We start from the raw sequence: 19,737 nt of genomic DNA on the forward strand, positions 1-19,737 counted from the left end.
CCAGGTAGACCCAGACATTTTCGTAACATTCGAGCCTGAACGCTTTCGAGCGCACGTAAAACAGACGTCCTGATACAGAAGGGACGAGCGCGCTGTATCAGAGGTGCCCTACAAGAAGGACCTCGTAGAGTTCTAGAAGCGATCGTTCAGAAGGGCTCCAACCTTCTCCAGCCATGTGCTTTATAAACGGAAAGAAGTTATGAAACGTTTTCCTGAACAACGAAACTTGCAGAGACCAATATAAGGCGTGATCGACAGTAGCGTACACCTGAAAATTTGTAGTGAGTGAATGATGCTATAGTCTGCCCTTCAACTATTATTGGTTACAACGTCTTCGTTTATCGTGCAAAGCCAACATCACAGTCTGCCACTGCAACCCTGCTTGCATTAAAGCAGTGAAGCGTCTCATAAAGGGCACGTAGTCGCACTGCAGAGGATTGAGGGTCATTGTGTACCAGCAGGCAACGTGAATAAGCCGATGCTGCAGTAGAACTGGCCCACACCAAAGCTATCTTCATACGACTCGCATCTTCACGAACATACATTGGCGGCCTTTTTTCATGATCCGTGAGAACTGCCTTGGAAGGATATTTGGCAGGTCCCAGTTTTCGCCACGGCCACATGCACAGACTCGACGCAGGCTTAAGATTTCCTATAAGTTCTTGTGAGCATGTTGGTGGGGATTATTAGTCATGGCTTTCGGGCGCTAGAGGAGACACACAAAAGGAAGGGCACGCGCCATGCGCAAAGTGAGCGTGTGTGTGTGTGTGTGCTGCCACGGCGGTCGAAATGTGGCCACGGCGACCGGAATCGCATCCGTGAACTCAAGTTCAGCAGCGCAACGCGACAGCCACTAAGCTACTGCGCCTGGTACTGTGAGTTGTGAGTGTTGAAGCTATGAGACATGCAGATATAGTGTGTGTACAGACGCTTTCATGGAGTTACGTGTATACACAGTACACATGTTGTGGGTACGTATAGTGTGTTTGCGTGTAGGTTCATTAATAGAGCGCTTTTTCAGAAATTGTCTGACAGCAAGTGCTTGTATCCCTTTACATTATTTCATTTCCCTCCTTGAAGGGTAGCAAACGGAACTGTTTTCTGGATGACCTCTCAGCTGTCACCCCTGATTCTCGTCTACGCTCCTGTGTTTTCCCATTCACTGGCGCATGGCGTAGAAAATCAGAGGCACGCTCCACTGGCTTACGTTCCCGCTTTTGCACTCAATAAACCTTCTTCCCAGTCTCTCTCTTGACACTTCATAGAATGCAGATGTATCTTTCTTTATAGACAGTCTATGAAGTTAGGCCTTGCAATATTTAAATCCAGGCCATGCACACTACACTGTTCTTGTAAAAGGTTTTCACTGTGGATATTACCCCTCACTATATACCATAGAACATGGGAATGTCCCATCACTCGCCCTGCCCCCGCCCCACCCCGTCCTCCCCCTCCTCCCATTCTCAAGCTCATCATCGAGCAGTGGGAGGCCGTTCTGTCCAGTTCGGGTCAGCAGGACCTGTATGGCAGCCCTGGGAGGCAGCGAAAACGCAGGCACCTTGGACTGAAGACCCCTCCCAGAGTCAAGCGGGAACGCAAGCTGGATGGCATCTCATTCCTTTTATATTCAATGAAGCTATTTCCTCCTTATCCTCATCCTTCATGGGCATTTTGCAAACAGCCCACTCAGATCTCTGTTGACAGCAGTGGATCAAGTTAAAAAGTCTTGTAACAACTTTCGTCGGGCTTTTATAATCGCATGTTAAAGAACACCAGGTGGCCAGAAGTGAACGCAATTTGAACGAAACCACTCCACTACGTCGTCTCTAACCTAATCTTAAGAGGAAGCTCTCGCTCGGCTGATCCTATCTAAATACTTGTAAAACCAGAATTCGTATTTCTCGGCAACCACTGGACCAAATTTGGCGAGTTATTTTGCATTTAAAAGAAAAACTTAACGTCTAGTGACTGTTAGTTTCGAAGTTCTTATATATAAGTCGTCAATTTTTTTATTAAAAATTGGCAAAAATCGCAAGTTTTCAGAAAACGAAAGTATCAAGTTTCAACTTTGTAACTCAACAATCAAAAGCGATATCACAAATCTGTGAATTGCACCTAATAGTACATAGTACATCTAAAGCGGACAAAATTGGTATGTTACACATGAATCTAAAGAAATTTAGTAATTAGGACATGCAGCTCTTGCAGAACCCTTGTACAAAACGTAACGAATTCACGGAAGATATAAACTGGCATATCCAACTTGTCCGCTGTGGATGATCTAATTCGTGCCATTTACAGAACCGCGATATCTGTTCTTGATGCAGAGCTATTAATTTATAAACTTCGTGCTTCTATATTTCTCGAACTTCCGAAATTTTGAAAATTCTTTTAACAAAATTCAGGACTTAAATCGGAATTCCGATGCAACAGTCACTAGAATTTAACTTTCTCTTTGAAATGCAACAAATTTCATTAAAATCGGTTTAGGGGTTACCTCAGAAAAGCGTTTGTGTCTTCTACATGTATTTGAATAGGCCGCATCAGAGTTGGGCCCGAGCTAAAGCTTCCTCTTAAACCTGACCAATAAACAGATACTTTTGCCGACAGAGAGTGCATTGACACGCGTACACGGTTTATCTTCTGGTGGCCGTTTTTATGATATCAAGGCCGGAAGTCGCGTCTTAATATATCAGGGTTTTCTGCAATGCTGTCGCTGATTGTATGGAGAAAGAATGCTGTCTAATCAAATTGTTTGCGCTAAGTCAATAGTGCGGTACTTTTATTTTAATGCGCTAGCACGAAGAGTGTCTAAGTGAGGCAATATGTATGTGTGTGAAGTGTGGGGGCAGCTGGTCACGGTGTATAGAGGTAGAGAAGGATGGCAGAGCTTAGAATTAGCTGTGGCGCTAATTGACATGTAGAAAATAATGAAGGGTTTCTCCCCACCGTCAACAACTTATCTTTTTGTTTCATCTCCTATTTTGTTCATTAATTTCTGTTTCAACTTGAAGCACACATAATTACCTCTATGCTTTTGTGGGCTTCAGTGCATGTGTGCGTGTGCGCGTGTGTGTGTGTGCGTGTGCGCGTGTGTGTGTGCGCGTGTGTGCGTGTGTGCGTGTGTGCGTGTGTGCGTGTGTGTGTGTGTGTGTGCGTGTATGTGTGTGTGAGTGTGTGTGTGAGTGTGTGTGTGTGAGTGTGTGTGTGTGTGAGTGTGTGTGTGTGTTTGTGTGTGTGTGCGTGCGTGTGTGAGTGTGTGTGTGTGTGCGTGTGCGCGTGCGCGTGCGCGCGTGTGCGTGTGCGTGTGCGCGCGTGTGTGTGTGTGTGTGTGTGTGTGTGTGTGTGTGTGTGTGTGTGTGTGTGTGTGTGTGTGTGTGTGTGTGTGTGTGTGTGTCTGTGGCGAAATATTACGATACACTCCTAAGCTTAAAACATTAAAATATTTAGAAGATGCCGTGAAAAATATTCAAATTTGATGTAATTGAGGTTCATTTCTATGTTTTTGGAACACTAAAACGCCTACTATTTCCGACCTACTTAGCGCGTAAAAATTAAGCTTTCTTTTAGAAAAAAAATTTGTGGAGGATTCTCGAAACTATCCGTACATTAGGAGCATCTTAAGAAATCCCCAAATCGCTCCCTGTTGGAGCCCTTGCAACATCCATTCGAGCAGTGAATTCCATTTTAGTATTGTCGCTTTGAACAAACGGCTCAACCTTTCCGCTTGAAACTTTTTACACGCATATGAGACACGGTCTACGTTTAGCAAACTATCACATGCCACATTATCGAATTGCAACGCGGTATACACGTGCCAATTTTCTTTCGCTCTAGAACTAACAGAAGGTGCATACACACATGTCACTGTTCTGCTGAACATGGTTGCTATCAAGGATTTGAAACAAGGTTTAGTTCATCAACGTTTAGCATGTAGTCTCGAAGTCCCTTGGACCGTGTGCTTTGGTATCGCAGCTCATAAGGAACGTGATAAAGTACTTGTATACGTACAGAGGTGTTTCTTTGAGAGCGCTATTTGTGAGCGTTTGAGGGATCAAGGGCACCGACGCCGGCGAACAGATGTGGCATGGCGCGGCGTGCGGAGGAGCGTTGAGGAGGCGGCCCGAGTGATGCGAAAGAGGCAAATGGTTGAAAGCCAGGCGAGTTGTTCTGCTTCGTGGTGCAAGAGTGTGCGAAACACACAGAGACACATGAAAAGAGACTGACGACGCGTGCGCAAGTTTCCAATGGTATTTGTTTATTAAAGCGCTCAGAAAAAATACAGGAAGCTATCTCTTCAAGCGCCACTAGATGACAAAACAATAAGAAAATAAAAAAAATCATATATACTGACGTAGAACAAGCCACCAGGCGGAACTTTTATTAGTCGCGCGAATTACGACTTGAAGTCGGAAGTTGGGCATTTTACTCAAATGTCGGAACTGTCCCGCTAAATTCGGAAAGGATGGCAACTGAACCACGTACGTGATTGCGCATATAACTTTTCCTTTCGCTACGGGAAGTGAACCGCGAATCAGTTTTGTGTTCTTTTTTCTAGCAGCTGCTCAGTGCACCAGAGTGTCTTGGCGCATCTTACCTCTGAGGCTTTCTGTAAATGGAGCATGATCTCTCTCGAGAATCTTTACTATAACCGACGAGGATGCCCGCGGGTATATTTATTATGACTCACTATTCGGCCTACGCAATGGTGCCTTATATGAAAAGACTACCCAAAAATTCGTAAAAAAGTGGCGAATGCATTCAGCGCACGTCAATGTTGATTCCTTTCTGTGGAACCTTTGACATGGCGTCCCACTTCGTGTGAAGAGCGAGCATTTTCGTGTTCACTGAGTGACGACAGTGGTCCTGATGCAGACGCTCACGCCATCGTCACCGGCTATCTTGAGCTGAACCGTGCTTTTCATCTACAGGGAGAAGGTAGAAAGAAAACATACATCATGTAAGGTTCTGTCGGTAAAGGAATATAGACTTCTGCTGCTCCAAGTGCTGCCGCATAATTACTGCATCCTCATTTAGCGAGTGGTTTTCAGCGCTGTTCTTCCTACCACCTTAAACAATCTCAATTGAAAGATGACGGCGTTCTCGAGAGATAAAATGAATGAATGAATGAATTGTGTATTTTTCACTGTCCCAACAACTGAAGCAAAAGGAAAAGTAAAGATTACAGCTCTGCCTCTAATATGCGCCACCAATTCGCCTCTGCGATGCGACATTTCACAAAAGTCCTGCGGCGTTTCTTTAGCTCCACCAGTCTACGTGGCCGCTTGAGACTGACTGACGACGAAAGCAAAGCGCGTGCGTGGTCGTACAATTAAGCTTTTTTTCCCTCTCTCTGTCCTCCTCACCTTTTCGTCTCATTTCTCCTTTTCTCCAGCTCAGCGTAGCCAACCGACCGGGCCGGGCCTGGTTAATCAAGAATCGCTCTACTTATTTGAAAAAGAAAAATACTGGTATTATATTACGCAGGAGAGGGCCACAAGATCGAAGATTGCGCCGTGACTCCAAAGAGGTCTTTACAAAGAAAAAAAAAAGCTAATTCATAAGCAGCATGCACAACAGGTGTTATTGAGGGTAACTAAACGCTAGCAACATCAATCCAGAAACTAATTAGCAATCAACAGCATAAATGTCGTTCTTGTGGACAGAGAAACGCAGAACATGTCGCAACAAAATGTTCACACCTGAATGTTAATTTAGTACGCAGAATACATTTCTGCAATTTAATACGCAGAAGGAAACAGGGCAGAATTTATTCTAAAAGATAAGTTCTAAAAGGTATGATTTAAAAGATGAGAATCATGATGACGATCCTTCCTTAGCCTTATTACTTCTCTTTGCCTCACCCGCCGTGCTTGCACAAAGGCTATGGTGTTAGGCTGCTGAGCACGAAGTCGCGGGATCGAATCCCGGCCACGGCGGCCGCATTTCGATGGGGGCGAAATGCGAAAACACCCGTGTCCTTAGATTTAGGTGTACGTTAAAGAACCACAGGTGGTCAAAATTTCCGGAGTCCCCTACGACGGCGTGGCTCATAATCAGAAAGTGGTTTTGGAACGTAAAACCCCATAATTTAATCAGTTTTCCTCTGCATCAGTTTGTAGAAAAATTGTCTTTCTGTGAACTCCTGTTCGCTGTGTCCTACACAGAATGCGTAGTGGCTTCTCTCCTTACGATTTCGAGGACGAGCTTTAAGCCAGATATTATTAACAGCGGCACATTCGTGCCATCACTTTTGCAGGTTTTTCAACCCCACGATGTTACATCTTCATCTATGCGTATGGGGGAACAAAATCAGTATTTACTAGGACAAACTATATGAGATGGTCGTAAGTGTGAACGGCCTGAAAAAATACGATGCAATAAAGAAGACCGGGCGCATGAATGCGCAATCCCGACTGAAACTTTAATAAATGTAAGCACACGCCCTTATGTTGGTGCATGTGCTGTCGGCCAGATCGGTCGCTCTTTGGCTCTGAAAACGGCCGAAAAGTCAAACATAGCGATTCGTTGTCGCAAATGCACCTGTCTGTCTGAGCTCGTAGATATACCGAGGTGCTACTGAAGCGCACCTATCAGTCCACGACGAGAGAAGTTGCTGGAGCACTCCACATAACGGTGCATATTAGTTTGTGTAACAGTGTTCCGTTCTTAGCGTACAACAAGAGTGCATTTGATTTTCTTTATCAAAGCTTAGGGCTAGGAGATTGTGTAAATCTTCGTTTCTAATTGCTGCTAGTTATCCTGCCTCGATGTTTCTTCTGCTTTTTTGAAGTGTTTGTGCGCAGCGGAATCATGCAACCATGCATGGCTTGTACAAAAGAAAGTGTGTACCACTTCAATAAAGTTTCAGTTAGGAGTGCGCATTTGTATGCCTCGTCTTAGTAGCTGGCCGTACTTTATGCGTCATTTAACTTTATGCATCGAAACCAAGTCACCCAGTCCCCCACCTTAATATAGGAGATGGTCACCTTGCCACGTACACGGATATCTCTCTTTGCTCGCCCAACTGTACTTGAGCATAAAAGCGTTTCCTTTTTTTTAAGTGTTTAGTACACTGGTGGGTAATAATATGAAGCTTACGAAGCCAAGAAAAGCACAGCGGTAAATCACTTGTTGTTTTAACTGAAATGTAGAAATGCTAAGTTAAAGGGAATCAAAGTGGACGAAACAAAAACACATTTCCGCCGGTATGTAGGAACCAAACTCTCATCTTATGCTCTGGGCGTGTGGTGCTCTACCCATTTAATTATGGAGAGAGCTCTTCTGACAATTTTGTTAGTCAAAGTGGGCTCTCTGTTTGTTGGCCAATTCGCGTGGTGTAGAACTGTGCGTGCGTTTCCACTGTCTCTCGCGTGGGGCTCAGCATGCGCGTGCGAACGAGTCCCGCTTGTCGCAAACCGAAGTTCGAGGGATATTTCTCTGCATTTAAATGCGCGATAGTTTACTACAGTAAGTGTCAATGTAAAGGGAGCAGCTCTTAAACAAGCTCATTTTGTAGGTGGGCACGTTTTGTATGAGCTACACATTTGTCAATGGTAAAATGAAAAGCTGTATAGCCGTTGCCCCCCATTTGTGGATGCTCATTGTATCACTGAGAGAAATTTGACGCATAGATTTTTTTTATATGTGTGTATTTTGGTGTCTTGCCTGTGCTCACGATCTGTGAGTGGCGGCATGGTTCAGCCGGCATGCTGCAACATGTGGTGCCGACAAGAAAGCTAATATATCCAGCCTCACTTACAGCTTACAGGGCTGTTTGTCACACACCATGCAGAATGAGTGTCCTCAAATTATTGAAGGCGCACCGCAGACCCTCAAGAGCATCAGTGCACTTATCTTATGCTATGTTAACAACTGCAGTGTTATTCGCGTGACGGTCGCGAATGTTGTTACAGACCGGCACCCACGCTCAAGGCATTTAATTTTGCTTCCTGCTCACACCAGCTTACTGTCCGAAAGCGCCATACCAGACAACAGGCCGATCTTATTGCTTTTATTTCCGTTATAATACAACTGCAACGCGTAACTTCGGCGACAAAAGACTCTTTCACACTTGAAAATACGCTGATCTGATCTTTGGCGGTTGCGGTCGCCATCGAATAACGCGCCGCAATGAAATTCCGTATCAAGCGGCGACCATAGCAAAAGCGTGCCCTCCGGTCACCTAATACTTTATAGCTGAAAGAATTCTAGACACGTTCATTTTTTCGACTTGAGCGCCGCACGGCGTCCTGATTTGGCGGCAACACCTTCGAAGGGAAGAAAGGGATGAGAGCGCTTTTGAATGCTACAAAGAAGAGAGGAGCTGAGAGGTGTCAGAAAACACGGCACAATACTCAGCGTCTTTTATCGCTGAGGCACTAGTGGGCCGCGCCAAACGCACTGCAAGATATGAGAGTTGGCGCTCCTGTCTAACCTGCTCAGCGGTTAGCGATCTAAATGACGCTGTGCTCGTTTGTGTTAACGAGGCAGCAGCGGTAGCGGTTGACATGCGCACGGTCTCGGCGGGTGCAGTCAGTTCTTAGATCTCTATTCCACGAGGACGAACGCGATGAACACTATATGATGCTTGTCGTGGGGAGGACTGGGATCAAAGCGTATGCACAGAGAAACACGGCACGCTTCAAAAACACATTTAGGCCTTCTCCAATCTTATGCGACATTGGGACGTAAGCATCCTGGGGAGATTGAACATTTAGAATGGCCAGATACCCAGTGGCACCAACCAAGCGACCCAGGCGTGCGATAACCTAAATATAAGAACCAAAAGAAAATCGAAGCCATTGAACGCCACGCGCCATGTACTCCATTACGAGGTGAGTGCGCTTTAGAGCTAAGTATGAACCGTCATTACGTGCACCGGTATTGCTTCGTGATTTACTGATTGCCCAGAACAGAAGTGCGCTCATCAGCACTATGCTTTGTCGGTCAACATTCAATGCTGTATAAGTCGTCCATTTGACGTGAAACGTCTTCCACATACTTAAGTAGGTGCTTACGCCAGACCTAGAGGGAGGTAGGCAAAGCAAGCTTCGCTTAAAAAAAAAAAAAAAAGAAACGCGTATTAAGAAAATCCACTCACGGGGGGCGCGAAGGAGGGGATGGACACTTCCATTGTGCCTCCATACTCTTCCCCCTTGACAATGGGACACTGCACTAGGCTCTTGCACATGTCCCTCTCCAGCCCCGGGATCGGCATCATCATGCCGAACAACTTGAACCTGGCGTCGAGCACTGCCGTTTCGCTGTCGTGGTCTGCGGGCAAGAAAGGGCAACTTAAGGCAAGGGGCCCAAAAACTGGCAGGAGTCCGAGGACAACCATTTTCGATTGCACCGGGCAAACCAACTACAGAAGCCTCGCATAAAGCATGAAAATAAGGAAATAACAATGGTAAAATAATCACTTGCAACGCTTCTAATTAGGTCAGGAATGTTAAATCTTCGCCCCGCAATGGTTAACATATCCCCCATTTCCATCTAATTCGCAAATGGTGTCAAGTATAGTTCTTTTAAGGACTCTGGGAAACATTGTGTATAACGGCACTGTGACACTGTCGAAAAACTTGCCTAAGAAATTCTTTTTACGAATGTTATCAATAATAAGCCAACAATCAGAGACACCAAGGACAACACAGGGGAAATTACTTTTACTTAATAATTGAAATAAAGAAATTATAAATTAATGGAACTGAAGATGGATGAAAAAACAACTTGCCGCAGGTGGGGAACGATCCCACGTCTTCGCATTACGAATGTTGTAGTTATTGCTATTCCACACGTATTTAACTGCGCATACTGATTTCCCGTAGTTTTTCACACCTTTTTGCGAAGTTTCATTTTTGGTGGCATTTGTGGTTATGACAGGACCACGGGCAACATATTGTGCAGCTCATGAAACGCACTCGTAATGCTCCGGAACTCATGCATACGTATTTCTCATTCATTCATTAATTCACTCATTATTCCATTTCTTCCTTCCTTCCTTCCTTCCTTCATTCATTCATCCTTCTTCCTTTTGTTTTTTCTTTGTTTATTTCATTCATTCATTCATTCATTATTCCATTCCTTCCTTCGTTCATTCATTCATTCATTCATTCATTCATTCCTTCCTTCTTCCTTCTGTTTTCCTTTCTTTTTTTCTTTCTTTCTTTCTTCGTGTTTTTCATTTTTTCGCAAAGGTCGCAATTAACCCACAGATGCTTTCTTTAAGCACTGAATTCTATCTGCGAAGGAACAAACGCAAGCCCTTAGGTAATTTGTACATTCGTCATTTGTCACTTGTAATTTGACAGCAAATCAGCACTTCAGATCATCATCAGTGAACTCTCCGTAGCAATGTTGTTGTTATCTTTGTTGTATTAATTTAATTTTTAATTAATTTATTTATTTTAGTATATGATTTATTAATTTATTTTTGCTGCATAACAAAGAGAAATGGAGTAGCGGAGTTACTCTTCACCTCTCTGTATAATAGAACGGGGCATTTCGAACTTTGCCTATACATTACCCCTAACGTGCCTGGTATTTGCACTAAATAGAAACAAAGGAGCCTAAGTTCACAAACGACACGGAGGAAACCAACTACGAACCTCGTATAACGCGCGAAAACAGGGAGAAAACTAGGGCTCAGTGATAGAATCCTATACTTTTCAACGCCAGCCCAGTCGCTCAGCATTGCACGATAATTATTGGTACATTGCGGCGGCCCCCGATTCCGAATCGTTTAATGACCTCCGTTGCTAGAGCGTGGACAACTTTAGCTGAGCGCTGCTACCACTTCGTGCCCGAGTTGCAAGATCATTGCATTTTGCATGACGTGTGATCAGGTGTCAGGAAGGGTAGTTAACGTGACCCTAATCATGCCCCCGTAAACTGTGACCAACAACTGGGAATGTGGTGCCCTCTCAGTGACTACTGGTTCTGGCGTCACTGTGGTGGCAGTGAGAAATATATAGGAGGCTACGATTCAGCTAGCATTTCCAACGGTTCTTATTAAACTGCGAACGACGGCAGGACTGTACTCCATATTGGAAGTGACAAGCTTTATGCGACAAGTCAGTCTCCAGATAAATGGGTAGTTTGCGCGAATTCACAGTTTGCACTTGAGCTGATTTGCAAGGTTTAGGAAAAAAAGAAAAGTGAGCATGCTAAATAATCGCAAGAATTTCTCCGCTGACACGTGTTGCGGGAACTTGTGGTCACGAAATTTCCTTTCAGCGGGTTCCCAGTCGTACTGGCATAACTGGAAATTTACGAGCGGACGGATTGGCAAAGCATGCACGCGAGCATGTCGAAGTGAAGTGAAGGCGCTAAAACGACGGTGGACGAAGAAGGAACAGACACAGGGCCCCCTTTTTTTTGTGTGTTCCTTCTTCAGGCGCCCTGTGTGTGTGTGTTCCTTCTTCGTCCACCGTCGTTTTAGCGCCTTCATTTCAGATCATGCTTAACCAACACGCCCAACTATCCATCCTCATGTCGAAGAATACGACATTCCACTGTTCAGCAAAGAGGTTATACACCAATTACGAAAACTCTCAGCGAGAAGACCATCTGCAGCACGGCTGAATGAAGAGTTAAAAAGATAAATTTTGTGTGCCGTATACCCTGGGCTTAACTTCGGTATATACATGAAGATACCGCCAATTGCCGGAGCCTTGTTTCTTCGCTTTCGCCTTGGTGTGGGCCTACACGGAGCACTTTCTGCCTAAAATCCGTTGTACAAGCTCGCGTCGTGTTTGTGTGGACTAGCGGACGGGGACGTGGCGCCACTGTGTTGCTGGACTACGCCCCCTATGTACCCAGCAAAGGCAAGAGCTGCGCTTCAAACAGGGCTCTGAGCAATCGTCCACTGTCCCTTGGGGCAACACTAGGATCATGGTCAGTTACTGGCTTGCTGAACACCTTTCAGTGCAGTAAAAGGCTTCAGCACGGAAATCTTCAGCCCGAAACACTAAGGACGATTTTATGGCAGTACTCGCCTTCGTTGCGCATGTTGCGTTTTCTTTTCTTCCACTCTTCTCTTATTAGTGTTTGCGCGTTCGGAATGTAAGCTTTATTATAATATTTATGCATTTATTGGTACCAATAGCGGATGATTAATGGCGCAAAAAGCGCAGGGTTAGAAATAATTATTTCCTTTTTTTTGCTCGGCCTAATAAGGTATAATCAAGTGTGTACACATCACTTCAGAGGGGGGGGGGGGGTTCTGGCGGTTTTCATGACGTCGCGTGACAAACAGGTGAAGTAGACGCAGCCAGAAAAATCTCTGACCAATCGTGGAGGGCCAGTGGTAGAGATGGAATATACCCAAATTAGAATAGTTTACATTATAGCACTCTAGGTTCATTTGGTTCAAACGTACAGCTTTGTAGGACCTTATGTTTGCAGGTGTTTTATAAAAGCCAAACGCTTATAGTACATTTTATTTCTGCTTTGTACAACTCGGTCAAACTTCCTATATATTTGAAGATATTTGATTCAGGCAATCTTGGTGCAACTTGTTTATTTTTGTTTCTTTATGCATCGTCATGGTAAGTGTGCTCTGTGGTCAGTGTGTAATAATTTGCGAGAAGCCGTGTAAAAGTCATATTTCTGTTCCCAACTGTCAGTAGGGCAACGTCCAAGTACCTCACTAACCGATGTATTGGCAGCGTGATATTTGAGATAACGTTCAAACAAAGTTTCCTTACATCGTTTTTTAAAATTTCAGCGCTTGTGTAAATGAATGTTTAAATCGCCGGTGGTAGGTAGTTGCTGCATTTAAGGCTTCTTGCTCGCAGAAATTTCAGGGATGTTTTTCGTAATCGTAGAGTGGCACATTCCCAGTTACCCCAACTGGCGTCAAGAACGTCCATTGAAGAGCAGCACACACCTACTCGTACATAGTCAGTGACCCAAGTTGGCATCAAATAGGTTTATTGAAGACCAGCGCAGTAGTCGCACATACCCAATTCTCCAAGTCGGCGTTAAAGAGTTTCATTGAGCAGTGGTACCCACTGTTAGGATCGGCCTGCAGCTATTTCAGCCCGCTGCAGTTGCGTCGATCGATCCGGGTGGTGGCGCCCTTCAGAGAACCAGCGAGGACAGCGCTAACCAACCGTGAATTTCCTTCGGAGAACTGCGGACTACGGCAGCTCTGGAATTTAGGGGCGCCGGCTGGGTTCGGGCGTGACCACCTGACTACGGGGACGCCAGACAATGGATACCACGACGACTGCGCTGCAAAGGTCGTCGGCCCTCGGAGAGAGCACCAAAACCTGTGCGGTATGTGTGTGTGTAAAACCCCTACCCTCTTCTCACAAAGGCGACCACGAGGACTTTCTACGTTGACGTCGGACGATGACGTCGAACGATGACGTCGAACAATGACGTCGGACGATGACGTCGAACGATGACGTCGAACAATGACGTCGAACGATGACGTCGAACGATGACGTCGAACGATGACGTCGAACGGAGTGGTTATAAGCGGCTATTGTCGGCTGCTAGGTGTGCTCGTCGTCGTGCTCTGTGCTCGCAATGTACTCGTGAGCTGTGTGCTCGTTTCCTGTATGCTTCGTCTTGCGGGCTCCATCTGGGAGTCACGCTAGACTGTGTAAATGTTTCTCTTGTCTAAGGTGTAAATAATGTAAATAAACCCTGTTCACCTAGTTCTTCCCAGGTTCCTCTGTACGGCCTTCAACTCCTTGAAATGGTGTCAGCGGCGAAATCATCCGACAACTCCTACAGCTGGTTAACAGCGGTGGGATCGTCCCCAAATCTAATACCACCCAGCCCCGCATCTACTGTGACCCGTGTTGGCGTGAAATAGGTTTGACGAAGAGCGGCACATATATGCACAATGCCACATACTCAGTGAAACAAGTTGTTCCGACGGTTGGTTTCGAACTCTGATCCCACAGCAAAGCGGCCCCATGCGCTACCCAGTGAGCCAGGTAGGCGGGAAAATGGGTTACATACATACATACATACATACATACATACATACATACATACATACATACATACATACATACATACATACATACATACATACATACATACATACATACATACATACATGGCTAGATAGTTTTTCTACACTGCAGTTTCTGGCACTACTTCTAATATAGCGCAAGACCAGTCTTGAACGTTATTTGGTGAATGTCTGCTCCTTGTTCTTCAACTTCGCGAAAGTTCGATGTGAGGCCCCCATATATGAACGTCTTATGAACGAGAAGAATAGACAGAACTGAACATTCACAAAGCGATATGTCGCTTAGGCTAAGCAGATACCTTGCTTTCGTTAGAAATGGAAGAAGGAAAGCTTTATTACTAAGTGATATTTTTGTGAAAATAGCAAACCTTTGTTTGATTCTGTGCGAATGTTAAGTTTCATTACTATTTCATTACTTCATTTCATCTTACTGCTAAAAGAGAGCAATGCCCCTAACCATGATAAACACAAGGAAAGGCATGTTTATGCTTAGCATTTGTTCTCTTTTAACTGATTCAGCAGAACAACGAAATCACAGACCTTTGAGCACTCGAGTCCATATTAACACGTATATCTTGCGGATGTTATGACGTGAGTCCATCGGGTCCACGCGGAAGAAACTGAAGAGCGCCAGAAGAGACCGACAGCAAACAACCGCCTCAACTTATTCGTTTTCTCTGCGTGCTTCCCCCCCCCCCCCTTCTGAACTGGTAGTGTCATATCAAATAAATTTTAATCTATACAGCGGGCACACGTGCGAATATTGACAACAGATATGGCATACGACAAGACAACTTAGCAAGCGCATTCTCTAGGGTTATAAACTTACCCGCTATGATTGAAAAGTGGATCTTGCTCGTAGAACCGCGCTTGAGGATGCACGGGTCGGAGTCACATGGTTCGATCTGGGCCACTTGAATTTCTGCCTTGCTACCTGCAAATTCATATACCGTCACATACCAGCAAAAGGTAGGCGTATCAACTTCCCGCGAGAACGCCAAGTTGTGGACGTTTACGAAGCACCAGAAGTGCTGCACGGCGATCCATCTTGCCAAATATGTTATGTTGTAGGTAGATACATCTACTTCGGGGTTTGACTTGCTGCAAGAAAAATAGTTGAGTTACGACTGCGCAAAATATTGCCGACTTTGGCAAAACTCAGGAAAAGGCTTAACCCAGCAGAAATCGGTTTCTGATTTTTTTTTCTTCCCATTTTTCTGAAGGAACACCATCCACAGCTAGACATATCCTGCCATATAGCTTGTATATTATAATAAAGACTCTTTTAAACACCCCCGATTCGGCAACTGTGGTGAATCTTCCGTGAATCACCAAAAATCAGAATGCATAGTACGGACATCGTGACTGCTCACGCAGGGACTCAATGGGCAAACTACCGCTAGAAATATTTACTGTACCTTTAGGTAAACCTAGATCATCTCAACCGTGCAAATATAAATGGGCACAATATCACATTTTAGTGGATTTCACATTTTAGTGTGGCGTAATAGGGAACGAACAGGCAGACGCTGAAGCGAAAACTGCTTTCAGTAATGCTTCTGAGGTAATAATTGCGTTCTCACGGACAAACATAAACGCCCTACTTCGTTGCGTAACACGCAACCATGTGTTGGGGTGCTGGATCTAACCAGATCGTCGCCACAAGCGCATGCATATGGGGGACCCAGAAATGAAGTTCCATATGTGTCACAAGTTAAAAGATGCCAAACAAGCATGGTGCACCAGGTTCACCTTGGTGTCGCATTCACCCAGTGTTATAGACATCTGAAATTGTTGCAGTGACAACACTTGACCACATATTTTGCGTTTGTCCCACGTGCGCGCAAGAACGACAGCAACTGGTCTCTTCCATTGCAAACGTCGATAAGAGGCTGCTATCAGGCGGGTTTATTTTGGGTCCTCAGCCGCTACAGCCTTTCTACAAGCCACTGGGCTAGACGCACGGCTTTAGAAATCCCACAACGTTTTGAACTTGTATATACGCACCTCCTCCCCACATCATCATCATCATCATCATCATCATCATCATCATCATCATCATCATCATCATCATCATCATCATCATCATCATCATCATCATCATCATCATCATCATCATCATCATCATCATCATCATCAGCAGCAGCAGCATCATCATCATCATCATCATCATCATCATCATCATCATCATCATCATCATCATCGTCCCTTTTCCTCCCCGGCCTTTTCCCTCATTATAGAGTGGCAGGCCACAGCAAGTTATAGCTCAAGCCGACCTCTCTGCCTTTCCGTAAATAAACTTTTCTCTCTCTAGATCATAGAAACGCGCTCCTTGGCTAAACCTTTATCAAGTATTCTTCAGACGGAGCACGGCGCAGCTGTCGCAATGAATGTCTCTGTAGAAGATGCAAAGTGGAGCAGCGAGCGAAGCGCATGCTCCCGCGTTGACGAGATTATACCGGCCGGTAGACAACGCAGAATAGGTGCGAAACGAATGACCAAAAATCCGTACCCGTTCGCTTGTCGTTGTTTTGTCGGTAATATTGCTCGTATTTATTATACCAACGTAACCAAGAGCACGAAATGATTTCCGCTGACCTAACGTTATGTACTCAAGAATTTACCATGAACCAATTTTTGCCCGTCCCCCCTCCTATAGTATTTATTTATCGCCAATAGCGTACTCTACAGAAGCGCTACTGAGGCGTTACTTGATATTTTATTTCATAGGCTACAGCTTCCAAACTTTTATGCAATAAGGAGCTTACGCAATGGCACGTAAGATGCACGTTATTGCCCCAAGGAGGTGACGAAGTATCACGGAGTACTAAAACTCGGGAAAAGCCCACACATACTTTTGCTCACATGTGCCAAAGGAAGTGGCCCACAGTTATGCGTATATATTTCAACTTGCTGCACAATGTTCACACATAGCTTCTCCAGCCATACGTTTACGCTGTATGTAAGAATACGTTAGTTCTTTATTACCAAGCTAATAGGTCACGATGTCAGTTAGGCAGGCGTGAAACGAGCCTTCTACAAAGATAGTAAGTAGGAAACTTGAGCATATATTTTTTTTATGTAAACAGCAAATGGCTGAGGGCCCGTTATTTCTTTTTCTTTAGTCTCATGAGCTTAATTACCAATTAACGTATGTGCGCTGACTGCGCTGAATATTTTTATCACCATTCCGCGCGTGACCGGAATTACATTTAGTCCATTGGGCGGTGCATTCTAATGGCGCTTTAAAGTGCCGGACAGTTAGAACAGCAGTTCTCCTAAGTCTATGCACTTTTGGAGTGCTGACAGTACTGAAGAAGACGCACAAGGCAGCGCAGGTACTGTAATCGGGGATTACAAAATGAAAGTTTGGGCAAGTTCGTAGAAGTTAATTGCAATGGTATTTACAGCGTAGCAATGGCTTAAGAAAACAATGGACAGGCAGAGTGAATAAGAAGAGCGTGAAAGTCAGCGCGCCTTCGCTCTCTCATGTCTCTTATTTTCTTAAACTATTCGTACGCTGGGAATCCCATTGTAATAGTTGCCCACATAATGGTCTTTGAACGTTTGAAACTGGAATTATATGGGCATTAACGAGAAGGCAAACGACATTACGCTCACCGCAGTCTTGAAACGTAAAGTCTTGGCGCTGTCCAAAAGACAGACCGATGAGAAGAGCGGCGGCAACATAACGGATCATGGCGGCAAGAGAAAGTTGGGAGACGAAATTCCCTCCGCGAATAATGTAGGTTGCTATTATGTCGACAGGCAGTCTCGATTTTGCTGTGTGAAAGCTGTCATTGCCTTTTTATACGGCAGTGGCGAAAGCAGGTGGAAATGTTCACATTGTTGTGCAACGAAGATGACTATTACTGCTAACATACCAGTGGCCGTTGCTTCCGACCTTGCCACGTTACCCTTATCACTACTGCGTCGCACGTTCGAAGGTAAAACGTATTTGGCGTCCTTCGGACAGGGGCAAAAACTGACCCCTTCCTCAAAGCGTTACTTGCGTGTCGGAAAAACGTCAATTTTTCATTGATCTCCCCTTGTTCCGCGTCTAAAGGCACTTTCTGAGCGACATGAGCTTAAAAACACCGTTACATTGAATACAAAAAGCAGTGATATGTCATTAAGCACGTGCGCTTTAGAGAGGAACATTGGGGATGTTTAAATCACGTAACAAATTGAGTTCAGTAGGGATATTGCTTACAAGTAAGCAAATTATTGCCACATTATCCAATATCATCATTCGTATCTTACAGGTGCTTATATGCCTAGTGAGCTTCATTACGTATTTCTCTCAATAGCTGCAGTAAGCGCATATACCTCCTAGAAAAAATGCCCGAAGGACGAATAATTGAAAGACCCATCCTTGGCATGTTTATTTCTAAAGAAAAGAACGACGGAAGCTGGAGTTTCACAGTCAATAGAGAAGTTGTGCACACTTGTAGGACTGCCTGCCAGGTGTGACTTGACAATAACCAGGGATGGAGAATCAGCCGTATCGTCACAGTTGTAAGCTTCCTCGTTGCAAGGAGACAATTCCGCACCTTCTATAGGAGCGTTCTGGCTTCAGCGAGGCAGGAACAGCAGTCTCCACCACGCTCTACAAACTAGCAAACCGTTCTCTCGCGGAAAACAGAATTCTCGGACCATTGTCTCAGCCGAAGTCGACCCGACTGGCTTCAGGAGCACTAGCCGTTTCTTTCGATTGCGTGAAAGTCTGTGAGCGTTTTCAAAGCCTCAACGCGTGCGCGCAGAGAGTTCACTTTCACACCTTCGTTCAATGTCTCCCGATATTTAGAAGCCATTTTGCACACGGTTTTATTCAAAGTGAAGATATTTTACTCCGTCGCCTGAGGATATATGTATTGCTTTTACGAAAGCCTATTCATTAGCTCCTTAATAGGAATGCCGGACAGTGCCAATTGTGACACTTGTAGGACAGAATATATTCAAAAGCGCCAGTTGTGCGGCTGCCCATTCTACGAATATCATAGGCACGCCCTTCTGACTCATTTAAAGAGACTGGATAACACACCGTTAACTGCACATAAGGTCATAGGAATGCGGTCTCGAGCGACTGCTATGCGCAAGGTCCCGAACGCGTTCCTGTCCTTCTCGAGGTCCAGCATCTTAGATGACCGTCTGTGACAGACGGAATGTTGAACGCTTGTGCGTGTCTGTCCCTGCATACCATGGACTTCTCTCGTTGTCATCTTTCAGTGCCCTTCCCCCTCTCCCCCGTTTCCCCAGTGAAGGGTAGCCAATCGGGCTCAGACTGGTTAACCTTCTCGCCTTTCTCCTATCACTCCCCTCTGTTTGTTTTGTAATATGTGCATTGAAGTAATTAGCTAAAATTTACTAATAAATTAATTTTTCAATTATACATTTGTATTTGTTCTGCAAATGATGTACGACACATTGAGTAATGCAGCTTCCTTCAGTATACGATTGACCTATATGCCACAGGCATTTCAAAAATCAATAAACTCTAGAATAAAGCACCTGGTATATGCTCCGAAGAACTGTGTAATTTTTTCTCTTTTTTTGAGTGTCTTCTCGCAGAAGGAATTGGCGAGAAAGGCTTTGAAGCGCAGCTACTGCCCCATTCTTCAGGCAGCGCTGTCGTACAGTAAATTCAATGACCAGTATGACTCAGGAATGACGGAAAATAGACAAGCGCCTAGAGTGTTTAATTGCCTGTTCAGGATAGATGACTGACGGTAGAAAAAAAG

At 44.8% G+C, this 19,737-nt stretch overlaps 1 protein-coding gene across 1 annotated transcript; it reads right to left on the minus strand.

Annotated features, from left to right (window-relative positions):
- Positions 1-4,844: 4,844 nt before the first annotated feature.
- LOC142574560 (mite group 2 allergen-like Ixo r 2) lies at positions 4,845-17,696 on the minus strand. The gene is made up of 4 exons (XM_075683612.1): positions 17,618-17,696; positions 14,826-14,930; positions 9,104-9,276; positions 4,845-4,925 (listed from the first exon to the last, which is right to left on the minus strand). The coding sequence occupies exons 1-4, from the start codon at positions 17,694-17,696 to the stop codon at positions 4,845-4,847; spliced, it is 438 nt and encodes a 145-aa protein (XP_075539727.1).
- Between the last annotated feature and the right edge of the window lie 2,041 nt (positions 17,697-19,737).

The sequence above is a fragment of the Dermacentor variabilis genome, chromosome 3, assembly GCF_050947875.1.
Source record: "Dermacentor variabilis isolate Ectoservices chromosome 3, ASM5094787v1, whole genome shotgun sequence".
Taxonomy (NCBI): Eukaryota; Metazoa; Arthropoda; class Arachnida; order Ixodida; family Ixodidae; genus Dermacentor; species Dermacentor variabilis.

Excerpts from the sequence above, each read along its gene's own strand:
- LOC142574560 (XM_075683612.1), bottom strand. The coding sequence starts at position 17,696 with ATGATCCGTTATGTTGCCGCCGCTCTTCTCATCGGTCTGTCTTTTGGA. Across the intron at positions 9,277-14,825 it reads CCACTTTTCAATCATAGCGG|ACCACGACAGCGAAACGGCA; the intron begins GTAAGTTTATAA and ends TCTTGCCCGCAG. Across the intron at positions 4,926-9,103 it reads TCCCCTCCTTCGCGCCCCCC|ATGAAAAGCACGGTTCAGCT; the intron begins GTGAGTGGATTT and ends TTCTCCCTGTAG.